The sequence below is a fragment of the Lepidothrix coronata genome, unplaced genomic scaffold (assembly GCF_001604755.1).
Source record: "Lepidothrix coronata isolate B3197 unplaced genomic scaffold, Lepidothrix_coronata-1.0 Scaffold47, whole genome shotgun sequence".
In the NCBI taxonomy this organism is placed as follows: Eukaryota; Metazoa; Chordata; class Aves; order Passeriformes; family Pipridae; genus Lepidothrix; species Lepidothrix coronata.
The window spans coordinates 1,131,542-1,146,219 of NW_016690227.1; the positions used below are offsets into that span (position 1 = coordinate 1,131,542).

General features: G+C 36.6%; 1 protein-coding gene across 8 annotated transcripts in view; it reads right to left on the reverse strand.

Moving 5' to 3' along the window:
- DDC (dopa decarboxylase) overlaps positions 1-14,678 on the reverse strand; it is a 69,297-nt gene that overhangs the window by 24,745 nt on the left and 29,874 nt on the right. For all 8 annotated transcript variants that reach the window (XR_001874794.1, XM_017814945.1, XM_017814943.1 and 5 more), the window contains 4 exons: positions 12,219-12,353; positions 8,596-8,739; positions 2,129-2,195; positions 122-216 (listed from right to left, as the gene is read on the reverse strand). Coding sequence is in view for 7 of the 8 variants with exons in the window: in XM_017814945.1 (XP_017670434.1) it covers positions 122-216; positions 2,129-2,195; positions 8,596-8,739; positions 12,219-12,353 (441 nt within the window). In the remaining variant the exon portion in view is untranslated. The remainder of the gene's footprint in view (positions 1-121; positions 217-2,128; positions 2,196-8,595; positions 8,740-12,218; positions 12,354-14,678) is intronic.

The window sequence follows — 14,678 nt, forward strand, 5'->3', positions numbered from 1 at the left end:
GGGATTTGAGGTGCAGCTTACTTGGAGATTCTGGAAGAGCCATTAATCTTGGATGCATAAACAACAAATTCTATGAAAGAGCAAGGTTTTAGCAGGCTTCTAGAGAAAAAACACCATTCACCTCCACTCCATTTAAGAGATGCCTGAATTCAGGGCAGATGAATGCACTCCCAGCGTAGGCTGCATCAATATGCATCCAGATATTTTCCTTATTACCTAAAAAAATAATTGAAGGGGAAATAAATTAAACAGCAGATTAAAAAGCCCCATTAATTTGCATGAAACCAAGTGCCTGAGAGGTTTTTCTTTGATGTCATTATTTTCCCAATTTAAAATTAAATTAAGAGATTAAATGTTTCTGCCATCTGGGTTTTCATTTATATATAAAGATGTATACATAACAAATTATTTTTCCATCCCACTTCTCCTGGAACAAAGTCATAGAATCATAGAATATACTGAGTTGGAAGGGACTCACAAGGATCATCATCTCTTATCTTACTAATATTAAGCAACACAAAATACTATGTGATTTTGATTCAAGAACCATTAAAAAACACACTTTAAAAAAAGATCTATCTAGAGATTTAGCTATAATTTCTATGGTAATAAAACTACTTCAGCAAGAAGAGCTAGAATATTAGCTGTGCTCCCCACTTCTAACTCATGAATCACAAACATGTCTCTATACAATATTCTTTACATATTGATATATATGCATGCACATGCTTTTGAACTGCCAGCAGCAAACTATTTATTACAAGGATGGAGATACTTCTGCAAAAGCAAGCACTGAAGTGTTAAGAAAGTGCTAGTTTTGATTAGTGACTGAATGGTTTCTGCAGAAATATTTTGTCATATGAGCAGCTCATGTATTCTCTGTAATTTACTATTCACATTCTATTATAGATCACAGTATTAATGCATTTGGTAACAATTCTGGTCTATGAGTTGATGGCTAAAGCCCACATAACATTTTTACACTGGTCACCAGACAATTCTGATTCTTATTTCCACATACAGAGGTATATCCATTGAGATCTGCATTTGGGCACCAAGTTCAAGCTGAAATTTTCATTCTTGTGAACTACGTTTTCCTTTTGCATAAAAGTCTGTGAAAAGCTAATACAATATTATTCACAAAATCCACAACTGAGGTTTATTTGAAAACATGTTGAAAGTTCTACTGATTAATTATTTTTAAAGATGCTCATGTATACTAAGAGGAAAATTAGGCAGAAAATCAGAGACTTCTGATTTCAGTGGTGTGAAATCCTTCTCATCTCTTCTGCACAAACAGGGAATCATTGAGGTGAAACACATGACTGGCTGCTATACCTAAAAGTATTGGTGTCACTGTTTTATTAGGTCAGATCTATAGGAATAACTCAAACAGCAAAATAATCTGTAGCTGCTCAGCAGACTACTAGAAACCTGTTTGGAAAGGAGGACTGAGAGAAACTGAGTCTCTGGGGCTTGTGCTGAAGAGCAAGAAACCTCACAGAGCAAGTGACCACCACACATGCCCCAAAGTTTTAAACCCCACTTAATGAATTACCAGAACATCAAATGCAGTTTCTATGAAGCTGTTTCCAATTGCTTATAGCTGTAAATTTCCTGTTCTAAATGTACACTTGAATAGATACGGTGTACTTTGCATTTTCATCAGCCAGCAAGCATGTGCTTTTGACCAAACCCTGCTGCAGATCAAGGCTTCAAAAAACAAACCATCACACAGAAATACTTATGATGAGTGCACTTGGTGCAGAGGAGAATGGGAGTTCAACTTTCTCCTGATATTCACCATTGCTATAGATGCACTTGCAGGTAGAAGGGCTTGAAGAAAAATGTTACAAACTGAAGCATTTACAGTAATTTTTAACTGACAGTGTTTCAAAATATGACTGCCCCAGGAAAAAACCCTTGAGGCAATGTCCCCTATACTTTTTAAGAGTTTGAGAATGCACATTTGCTGCTTGACTAATATTAGAAATAAAACTGTAATTGAAGGTCTCATCTATAAGTAGCTTTATTGAATTGGAACACGACACTGCACAATGTCCTGGAAATGACTCAGTGTGGCTTAAACTGCTATCTGCAATTTTAGAAAGAAGCAGCAAAGACTTACAAATAGGACCCAGTTCTAACAGTTTGTCAAAGGAGCAGCAAGGTGTGGTTCCGAGAGTTGCACAGAACTGCAGAACCAAAAAAAAAACAAACGTGTTATAGCACAGGAAATTATCAAATTAAAAAACTGTCTGCAAAGGTAACAATAAACAAAAAGAATAAATGATAAATGATATAGGACTATTGTGGTTTAGGGCAAAATAAATTGATGTTAGCCATTACCAATCCTTAGTGGAAATTTTGAGAACGTACGTGGATTTTTTTCCAAAGTTCCCATAAGCATCCTTAGAAACAGATGCATAAAATCAAATGTCAATATAAAACTGACTGATAAGTACTGCAATATATTCACAGTATTATGCTATTTCTATAATTTATATAATTTCTATGTGTTCCACATGCTTATCATGTGGCCAAATACTAACCTCACATATGCAATTACCATCAAAATGATTTGCAGTTCATGGTATATAAGCAAGTTCTGAACTTGAGCAACTATGGTGCTGGAATTCTTGTTGACAGAATAGGTCACAAATGCTGCTGCCTCAGTTACAGCTCTGCAACAGAGATTTGTAACTGATTTATGCTCAATGGATCTGCAGCCTGGAAGCTGTTCACTAGTAGCATATGTTTACTATTAGACTTGCAAGATTTTTTTCCCAGATAAACTTCTCAGAAATTCATCCTAAAATACTGGAACTATTTTTCCTTCATTCTTGTAATGTCTCATTTAATGTACCCTTCTGTGTGATCAGTGGGTCAAAAGCAGAGCTAACACAAATGCTTAAATTTCACAGTAGAAAGAGAATATAACTAGGAGAAAATGAGCTATCATAATTTTCTGGGAATATGCAGGTAGAATTTTAACCAAAAAATCCCAAATACCAAGTGCATTTAAACTGACATTATTTTATTTTTCATTGATATACTTACATTTTAAACACCCTGTCTCATTTCTGAAAGCACTAATAAAGGTTGGGTCTGGTTTTTGTCTTGTACTGGATTTTTTACATAATAAAAGATACTTTGCAGTTTAAATAGATAAATAAAGTAAGCTGGGTTTTAGTCAGAGTACTGAAGTACAAAAGCATTAGATAATTTATCCACGGTCACACACAGACTACAATACAGCCAAGAGATGACTATAAAAATGCCAAATCCAGAATTTTGTTTTTTTTTATTTTATTATTTCTAGGTACTTTTTCTGCCAAGTACACTGTCAATGCACTATCTTTTGCTTTTACAGTTTTTCCCTATATATCAGCAACTAGCCACATTTTTCTGTGTGTATGTGTGCACATGTCCCTCAGTGAATCCATGATGAGACCAGTAAGAAAGGAAAAACCTAGATGATACTTGTCCATCCACTAGACCTTTCCAGAAACAAACATACTGTCATAGCAAAACTTGCAAAAAGTAATTATTAAAATAATAAAGGGAAAATACAGTATTTTTTCTGTATCAAGCTACTAAGAACCTGAGTTTGAAACAAATATAGTTCTGAAAATGAGAATCATACTGTATATATAGTTGGTAAAACTGTGTGCTAACATATTTTTCCCTCAAAATAATCTAATCTTTATCCATACTGGACCTTCCTATATTCCTGAGTCATATGAGAAGAACAAAAAAATTAAAGTGCTTTGAGGTACCTTTATGACTTCTCTGGAAGACCAATCACCATTTGAAGGAGGTTGGTTTGAAAAGATTGCAGGGTATCTTTTGAAATAGGAATAAATTGGGTCCCTATTTTTACTAAGAGGGCATGCATGTATGGAGTGAAAATATATTTATCACATTGTTGTCTACCTAAGATGTTTCCACAATCAGGAGAAACCTGCATTTCATTTTTGGCTGAAGATCTACACATTGGATCATAAGAATTGGAGGATAGCACGATGAAAATTCCAATTTTTCTATATACATAAAGAATAAGGGTTAACCCATTAGACTGGGAAATAAATAAGAGTGCACTATAGACTTAATACTGATTTTACACCTATATTTTATCACAATATGCTATAAATTTTCTGACAAGATTAGAGTGAAACTATTTTGGCTAGTCCAGCAATTAAAATACTGAGGAAGATTTCACAAAAGAAAGTTACACATTACTGTTGTTAGTATTGTTCTGCAGCTAAGGTATTCTCCTTCTAATCGGGATAAGGAGTATGTTTTTTCAATGAGAGATTATATGAGTTCAAACATATTCTTAGTTGTTTAAATAATGGCTTATTCTGTAAATACCTCATTTTCTAAAATAATTTTGTTTTCCTCTCTGCAGGTGTCTAAGCCTCAAAGCTACTTGCTTTAATTCTCAGAAACCACTTAAAGTGACAGCATCTGCTCTTGTCAGGACTCTCATTACCCTGCCTCAGTACTACAGAATGAATCTAACTCAATTTGTAGCCTATGTAACACCAGAAAAATCACATTTGTGCAAAGGGCAGGGGACAGGCTACATCACAGAAATGGGACTGATGGCTCAGTATAGCCTGCAGGCCTTATCCTTTTCAGGTTGTGCACTTCAAATTTGACTCAGCCCTGGCTATGAATACAAAACAGTTAAAAAGCTTGCATCAGTCATCTCATGTATTAGTTTCCTAAAAGGAAAAGCTATATCAGGAAACATTCATGAACTTTTATGATGCCTGAGAGCAATTACTCTCAATCTTTTCAACTGGAAGAACCTCCTATAGCTTTTGCAAAAGACATGGACACATTTTGCATGGTTTCATCACAAAGCTTTTCATTTGCAACTAACTAAAATGAGGCAGGACTTTCAATGTTCCCTTATTGGTTTTATTTTCTCCTACTCAGTTCTTTGCTGGCTTGCACTTATGACAATGTCTGTGGCCTGAAGAAAACTGAAATCATTCTCTAAACCACTGTTCACTATTTTACAAAACAGCAATCATTCATAAACTGTGGGTTAAGAAACATCACCCTAGGCATCTGTACATGCCTCCAGAATGCTTCTTCCAAATGGAAATCTGTGGTCAGGATCTAAGTGTTGACTTCTACTGAAAAGATGGCTCCTCTGTCAGTCTGATTCTGATTTACTGTTTCCCAAGTGAGTCTGGATATAAACAGCCTGCTTCTTAATATCCTGCAGATCATCATTCAGAAAAGTCATTGCAGCTAGAATGAGAGAGACTTCACGCTGGGCAGCAAGGCAACCATGTCATAGGAGCTTTATACTGGATAAGGCTGTTGAAGTGTATTGTACTATATATATGCCAGCTGCAACCGATCAGTGTTGATTTATGAAAGACAGCATAAAGCTCACAGGCCACTTACACGCATTCAAGTGAACTGGGCTTGAATGCAGTGGACACTACATCTGAATTTAGAAGTGCTTAACTTAGTGGTCTCCAAATTTGAGCATGCCAGTCAACATTCAGCGAACGCAGAGGCCTGTCTCAAGCTGGGACCATAGGGCCCAGCTGAGAAAGGCATTTACCGTGTGTTTAACCACCAGTGTGTGTTTATAATTAATGAAATGGACGTGACTTCAGCACATGCTTTAAAGCTCACCCTTTAATGGCTGCGTATCATCCACATTGGGAAATTGCTCCTTGGTAAATTGGAGCAACTTTAGTGTCTCGACACCTGACATGGTTAAGTGCATTGTTTTGCACAGTCTGCTTGCTTTACTATATGAAAATACCCGTTTCAATTTCTGCAAAAGTATTTTGAAACAGACAAATTAACACAAGTCTGAATTTAGAAATAAAAAAATGAAAACAAAAGTAGAAATCTGGGTACCTACTGGCAATAGCCTTCACTGAACAGAGAGATATACACATTACTAATGCTAAAAGATATTGATGGTGGGTAGGAATGCAAAGACTCCTTTTAAAGACAATGCCTCTCCCCCAAAAAAGGCTGACTGAAAAAATCCTATGTACGTGAAAAGTAAACCTATAACTACCATATTGCTGTAATGACAGAACCTCTTTCACATCAACAAAACCTGGCCCTGACTCTCCACTCACCTCTAAAGGGAAAGCATTTCTATGAAGTTCAGTATAATGATTCCTCATTTATTCATTAAGTATAAGAGGAGAATCATGCCTATAAGGCATTGTAATTTAGTTGAATTTTCTTTTTTATCCCTTACAAAACTTCTTGCTGATAAGGGAGACTGAAACAGCTTGGATGCAAATAAGACATCTTCATTAGAAATGATCTCTCTGCTGTCACAAGTCTCTTCAGGCAGAATTTCTTCCGTCAAACTTGTTGCTTTGATGTTGAATCACTCCCCTTAGTGAAGGATCAGTGAGTACAGGGAGACAAGGAATCAAGTGGCATAAGGTGTTTCCTTGGTAATGTGCATATCTTTGTTGTCAGAACAAAATAAAATAGCACCAAATTACTCAAGACAAAAGAAATGGAAATGCTTTTGAAATCTTCAAGCCAGAAAAGGGAGCACTAATACAGTCCATGGACTGCTGCTCAGCATGGCAGAGAATTAGCACACCTTTTAAGTAGCCAACCATAAGGATAATGAAATCTACTTTAATCTGACATGTTTTATGCATACAAATAAATGGAAGATCCAGTACAGGCCATATTAACTCAGATGGAGCCTCTGCTGTCTTTGAAAGCCTGTTTTGCACAGCTAAACAAACAGAGGAAGAAAAACAACAGTTAAATCGTCTGTTGTAAAGGTGTCACTGAATACATAAACCAGATTTTTTTATTTCCTCGTTACACATAGAAAAATTAATAAGGAATGAATATTTATGAAAGGCAAGTTGCCTCTTTTTTTGTTAATGGACAAAAGTTGAGGAAAAAAAACACATTAACTTTGCAGTTAGTGCATAAAGACATGATACAGTGATGTACTTGTTTAAAATTAACAGTAAGATACAAAAGTAGGATCCTGTGTAAGGTATTATGAGCTGGGATCACATAACAGAGGAATAAAACATGCCTTGTGGCATGTTCTCTACCTCTATAGGTGCAGCCTACAGAAAAAAGTTCATTTTGGAAGACTTAGAGATGCTTTGTTTCTCAGTCATAGTCTTATTATACTGGGAAGCAATTGATAGGATGCGCTTGGTCATTCCAAGGACTCAATCGTTCTAGGCAGCCTAGAATTTAGCATCATTCTGCACATATAAAACCACTTTTCACTCTACTACATAAAAACAGACTTTAAAGGTTAGTAACAAGAAGAGTAAAAAGATTATATTTTCAAAAGAGCTTGGTAAAATTTAAGCTTCTTAGTCCCATTTGGCACTTATCCATGAGTATAAAAAAGCTTAATCGGCTAATTCTTCTAAAAACAGTTCATAGAAATTGAAGTTCACATTAGCCCTTTTCAAAATGTTACCACATGAAAAAGAAAAAACTCATCAGACATGACTTTTCTGAAAACATTGTGACACATTTTTCAATCTCTTGAAAAATCAGTTTCTGAAGTTCTCAGTTTCCAAATTAGTTGTCGGTGGGGTTTTTTTCTTCAGTTTTTCTTCAGTGGAGGCCAGTAAAAACATATTCCTTGTAGCATATTATACCCCTTAATAGATCTATATAGCCCATGGTCAATATCAAGTTTTGCAGAGACATAATGCTTGGAAACAAGCAAAACATTTTGTTGGTGATGTACAAAACCACAACAGAAGTTACTTACTTCATGGGAAAAGTCAAATGGTAAAATCTCGTTTTAACTTGAAATAATAAGATGGTGCTCTGAACTGGCAGGAGTAGATCTGACAAATAAGCAAATATTCTTTTTGATCAGGTACTTACAGTAGAACATAACTTTAGAATTTTATCTAATCTAACACTGTTCTATGTCAAAAATTGGGAGATTTTGCTAGACTGTTGTAAAAGCAGGAATCTTTGGAAAAGAAAGTGGACAGATAACAAAAAATGATGACACCTGAAGCTTCCACAGCCACATTCCCTATAGCTCACTTGTTAGAGATTAGTTATGTACTCACAAATACCCAACTGACAATGCCTGATATTGATGATATTTGGGGTATATTATGGAGGTTCATTTGTTTGCTAAAATGCTGAGGAGGGGAAACTATTGTTTCTTGAAGATACTTAAGCTTGAGGGAGCATTATTTAATTTATTTCCTTTAAGCCTGTTTTATGTGTAAGTAAGTTAGAAACTGAAAAATAAAGGTAAACGGTTCAGAGTTCAAGGGTTGGGAGATTATAACACTGCAAAACTACCTGCAACTACAAAATGGACCCCTATTTATTCAACAGTCTAATATAACTTTAAGTCCTTTTAAAACATCATTTTGCTGAGAAATGCAACCGGCTGCTCCAATTAGTTTCTCCTCCTGCACAGAAAGGCATGTGAAGAACACTCATGGAACCTCTCCTGGTATTCTAGCTCAGCTGCCTATCAATGCCTCTGTTACAGATTAGACCATCTACTCTTGTCAAAAGTAGCTTATCAGAAGCAAAAAATCCACTGATTAATTAAAATCCAGTACTCACAAAGAACGGTATAAGACCAGCAGCTTTGTCTTCATCCAGAACCTTCTTCAGGGCTGAACCACAAACAGTAAATGTATCATCTGAAGGAACATTTTTAATCTTCACAGCACCAATTAATGCAGCCCTTTCCACAGATGAATGAGCCTACAAGGAAATGGGGACGTTTTAAGACTGACACCTTTTATTGGAATGTGAGTTCATTTGAATTTAAAAAAAAAATAATTTCTTTCAGGTAAAGCAACACTTGAGATCCTGGGACTGTTGATGGTATGTAAAAGATACATACCTCTCTCTCTTTCATACAGATAGACAGACAGATGGACACACATAAATATATATACCTACACACACAATTCACTGATAGAAACCCTGAAATATCCTTGAGACCATTGCCATGACACAATTCAGACAGGAGTTCAACTAACCTTAGTGAGATCTTTAATTAACATGGTAGGATTGATGTAGAGCTTGAGGTTTTGGCTCTAAATCAACCAAAAGATGTGCAGATAATCAGCTTGCCTGATAATGATTCAGTTGCTCACTAGTGCATTTTTATAGCATACAGCTTTGCTGACCTCTAAAATAATACACGTCATGGTATGATATAAACCGAGATCCTTTCTTACATTACCATTTTTTTTAGATTACGTACTGACTAAACTGTGGTTCAATCATTCATTCATTTTGTTAGGCAAGTAAGGATCATTCCCAATATGTTATTTTATTTTATTTACAACCCACCTCATTTGAATTCTCCAGAAATAATATTTTTTAGAGCATAAAGCACATATCAGTAATAAAAACAAATATATCACTAAGAAATTCTTGTAAAATTATGAAGTACAATAGAATAATAACTAGAATAACTCTATTGACAATGAAAGATACATTTAGCCACAAAATACTCTCATTTACAACATGACTAAAACAAAAGAAAAACCTATTTTACCTTCCACCTTCTACAGTTTCATTAATCATCATTAATTTGAAAGAGAAAAATTCCTCACCTTTTCATATCATGACTATTCTCACATCTCCATCTTACCCTTGCTGATTCTTGCCAGTGCGTACAAGAGCGCTTATTAATTCTATTTTAGCTTAGCATATAATCACGAAAATAATAATCCAAAACTTCAGTTGAACTAGACTAGATGAAGATCAAGATTTTGTCTTTCAACTTCATATATCTCTAGAATTACATGTTTTAAAGGCAGATGTATCATTAACTTTTATCTCAGCAGTGCCTCTTTGTTAAAATGCTTTGGTAAACTAATTAGGCACCAATTTGAGAAAATTTGGAAGCCTAGACTTGAAATATAACTTTTGAAGTGGAAACAATGTGTGGCATAGCAATACCATACTTCATTCAAGTGTACAATGGAAAAATATGTTTTATAACTTATATATACAAGAATTGCAAATAAGCAAACTATAATAATACACTGATGTTTTTAGCCAGTCAGAACCTCTAAAGTGCTTCATCAAGACTTAAAAATTGTAGCAAGATTCTCTTCCAAATGCATTCTTGCATTGTTGGGCTCTGTCAGTGAATGGTTTTCACTCCCACAGAATGGCTTACATTTAACTTTCTTTTGTGGATTATTGCCTGTGAGTCACACAGGTCTGTTCTTAATGCAGAAGGAACAGTGAGCTCTGCAACAACCCGCTTTGAAAGGTCAACAGTATCTTAAGGCAAATCCTTTTGTAAACACAAGATCCTCTGACCTTCAGTAGGCAGGAAGGCCTGTCAGTCCTCATTTCAGGTGAGCCACTTACATGGGATAAAAAATCAAAACAAGTAAAAGGCTTTGTGCATCACTGGGTCAGTCAGAGCTCTGGGACTGGTGGTCTGCGCAATACTGACCTTAGGGTCTTGGGCAAAAAAAAGGACAAATATCCTTTGTGCCTTTTGAAAGCAGTTATCTTTCCTCATATTTTCTTTTCTTGAATCTTCTCACCATGCAACTGTAGTCCCTCTTGCCACCAGCAAAGAGCAAGTGTACTTTTAACTTCTACAGTGCTTTTTAACATACACTTAGTAGTAAATCAAAGTAAGGCTGAAACCTGGCCATTTTATTCTGCATAATCAAATATTACTTAAAAACATGTTAGGTACTAAGGAAGGGGGTTTTTTTTTCTGTCTCATTGACATGTAGGTAATAAAATGTTACAGCTATTGAGAAACAACATTGCTTGGCCCTTCAGTAGTATTAGTGTGTCAGAAAGGTAGCAGTAGCAGAACTCATAAGAGTACAATTTGTTCTCATTAATAGTAAAAACCTCTCATTGTCATGGCCTGCTGAGCATTTAGCATAACTCAGTCTGCTAAATACCACTCACAGTCAGAAATCAAGGATTATATTTTCTGTTTCCTTAAAAGATTTCTTAGCTGGATTGGCAGATGGAGATCTTAGAATTTTTCTTCTCTAAAAACAAACAAAAAATGTTTTGAGCTTCTTCAAGTACTGTGATCAATTTGTTTAATATTTATGCATTAGGTTTATCCGTGTACCTGCACCTGCACCCATGCAGGCATATAGGGGGATGATGTATGTGTGTTTGTTTGCACATGTGTATGCACATGGGTGCATAGATGGACATACAAGCTTGGATGCAACAAAAGATGGTCTAGAATCACTCAACATAACTAAAATTAACACCTTATTTAATTATCTTTATTTACTTCAAATGAGCTCTTTTTATAAAGAAGCAATACTTATGTAACACTGACGTTTGGATATTTACCCTTCATATTATGGTAGCACACGTGAGATTCCAGCCCACTTATCACAGAATCATAGAATGTCCTGCGTTGGCAGGGACCTCAAAGATCACTTAGTGCCAATCCCCATGCCATGGGCAGGGACACCTTCCACTATCCCAGGCTGCTCAAGAGCTCCATCCAACCTGGCTTTGACACTTCCAGGGATGGGGCATCCACAACCACTCTGGGCAACCTGTTCCAGTGCATTGCCACCCTCACAGTAAAGAATGTCTTCCTAATATCTAATCTAGACCTACCCTCTCTCAGTTTAAAACCATGAGGGTGGGGTCTGACCAGAGCAGAGGTGCAGAATCCCCTCCCTCAACCTGCTGGCCACACTGCTTTTGATACAGCTCAGGATACAATTGGCTTTCTAGGCTGTGAGTGCACATCACTGGCTCATGTCCAGCCACTCATCCACCAGCACCCCCAAGTCCTTCTGGGCCCGGCTTGCTCTCAATCCCTTCATCCCCCAGCCTGTATTGATACTAGGGGTTGCCTGACCCAGGTGCAGCACCTTGCACTTGGTCTTGTGAAACCTTATGAGATTCCCATGGGCTTGAGCTTGTCCAGGTGCCTCTGGGTGCCATCCCATCCTTCAACCTTGATAAACAAGGTTTATCAACAGCACCACTCAGTTTAATGTCATCTGAACTATGTCCTTAATGAAGATATTAAATAATACTGGTCCCAGTATGGACCCCTGAGGGATACACTTACGATGTACAGTAAGATTTAAACAAGCAAAACCAAATAATGACCAATCCAAGAAGTTTATGCCTAATTCACCTGCCCATTCAGATGGCTGAAATTGTTAAGTATTAGATGCCATGTTTCCATGTTAGTGAGAGGTACTCACCTGATCAGAAGCATAAGCCACCAGCCTGCCCATGATCTCTGCTTCTGTTAGCTCAGGCTTTTCTGACTGCACACGTCTGATAGTTTTTGTTCTAGCAGCAAGCAGTGAAATCAGGGTGGCCTCACTTGCACTTCCCTGTGGGACAAATTGAGGGAAGTTTCAAAATGAAAACATTCCAGAAGAAGAAAAGCAATGTTTTCTTCTGAATGAATCTGCGAAGTTGTTAACAGAAACTGCAGATGAGAAACTGTGCAATCTCCTACTTTTAAAAATATGTCTGACAGCAAGGGTGGAACCTGTGTTTAATCTTTGTCTCCTCCTTCTTGATGCCTCTGCCTGTTTTCTTTAATCTCTATGCCTGTTCATTTTAGGCACCAGCCTTGCAGTCAGTGCTAGAAAGCTGGACTCACAGACTTAAATGTACGTGAAAAGGCTCTCAAATCAGGCACTAATCAGTTGTTAACCAGTAACAATGGCAGGCTAACTGCTGATTTCTGTTCTGACTCTGGATTTCTGCTCATTTAAGTTCCATCAGGATCTGAACATCAGCTCTCACTTCTATCAAGCAACATGCCTAATTATATGCCTTCTCTGACATGAGAATTACCCTGTGTAAGTCAATTATTGTGTCTAAAAGAGAAAAAACACTGAAAAACAAAAAATGCTGATTGATTATAGCTAATTGCATTTCAAAGTATTAGTTATGTATGTTTTCTTTCACAAACACAAAGATGAAAAGAACAGTTACACACTATTTCTAAATTGTACTTTGACTCACAAAACATCAGTTTAAAATGTGCCTGGGATACTCTGTGACAACAAAAGGGGGAATTTTTTTGTATCAATTTCCCAGTAGATTTCACAGAATACAACTTTCCAAAAATTCTTTTTACAGTTTTCATCTAGAATAGGCAGAAGAGACATGCTCTAAACTGCTCTTTTAAACCACAAGTAACAGTTTGTAAACATGTGTTCATAAATTTCAATGTATTGGGGTGTCTTATGCAAGATCAAGATTTTAGGTACTTTAAAAGTTAATCAATCATCATATGAATCATAACAGTGCAATGGATACAGCTGATTATATTAATATGTATGTCTCTGAAATATCCCAAGTGTCAACAAACTAATTTTGGAGTGATGTTTTTTGTCCTGTAGCAAAATTCTATCTTCCCTCTGTTGAAGACCTATGTATGCTTAGTAATTACAACAAATGTTTAAATACTTGAGAAGTCTTTTTTCTTCCCTGAAGATGGGCCTGATCTGACAGATTTCATACGTCAAAATGATCCACGTGAATTCAGAGTTTCTCCTATACTGAAATTAGCTGAGCTATTTTTATAAGACAAAGGTGCCTTTTACACATGGAGAAATCATCCTACTTTTTCTGTCTAAGAAGTCAAAATATCTGAAATAAAATAACTGTTTATACTGTTAGTGTATTTCCAGGACATGTAAGGAATATGCATATTAAAAAAATGTGCACGTATATATGAAAGAAAATGGCTGTAAGAAATTACAACGGTTAAGGCATTAATTTGAGATCTGGAAATTTAGGCCTGCACTATTCTATATAGGCCAGGCTATTCTGACAGCCTGGTTGGGTGGGTGAATGATTTAGGCTGAAGAATAGCCTCAGCTTTCTGAGGAGTTCCACAAGATATCCTGGCTGTTCATCCAGACTGGTGCATAGTCAATGTATACAACAGTTCTTGTATGAATTTCCTTATACAGAAACATGGATGAAAAGGAAAGGGCCTGCTGCCCAGCTGAGTCTTGCCTTCTGATATACAGCTGGGCCATAGCCTAAATAAAGGCACCTGAATCCAGCAACTTGGAGATGCTTTTGGACGTCTCACGATAGACACAGGCTTTTTCACCTTGCCTCAGTTTCCATAAATCCCCTTTTTTATACTGAGTCACCTTTCTTATACTGAAGCTTACAGTGTTTGCAGTATAAAGAGCCTGGTTTCCAAGGCTCTTCTAAACACTTTCCACCAAAGTCTTGCACTAAATATTTTTAAGGAAAAAACCCCCCTTGGTTCTTGAACTACTTGGCTAACTGACAAACAAGATAAATCAGCAGTGTTCCTTGCCAGGCCAACGATATTTTTGTCTCACCCCTAAAATACTTTGCTGAGCAAAACAAACTCTTTAAAATTCACTTTCCAGCAATTTATCTAGAATGAACAGCAGGATACAAACTTCAGGAAGAAAGTTGCTTTCTCATTTATTTTTAAAAGCTGTTTTTTCCCCCTCTTGAATGCTGTATTCTACATTAAGTGAAGGATGATGATACCTTTCCTTTTACCACAAGCAAACAAAGGTTGCCATGGCAAGCAGGCTCAAGAGGCGGAAGAAATATCAGCAAGAGCTGATGTTCATGTCCACCAGAGCTCTGAACTGAAATTTTCTTTCATCTTTTGCCATTTTGAAGTGTCATCCTGCACACAACAACAA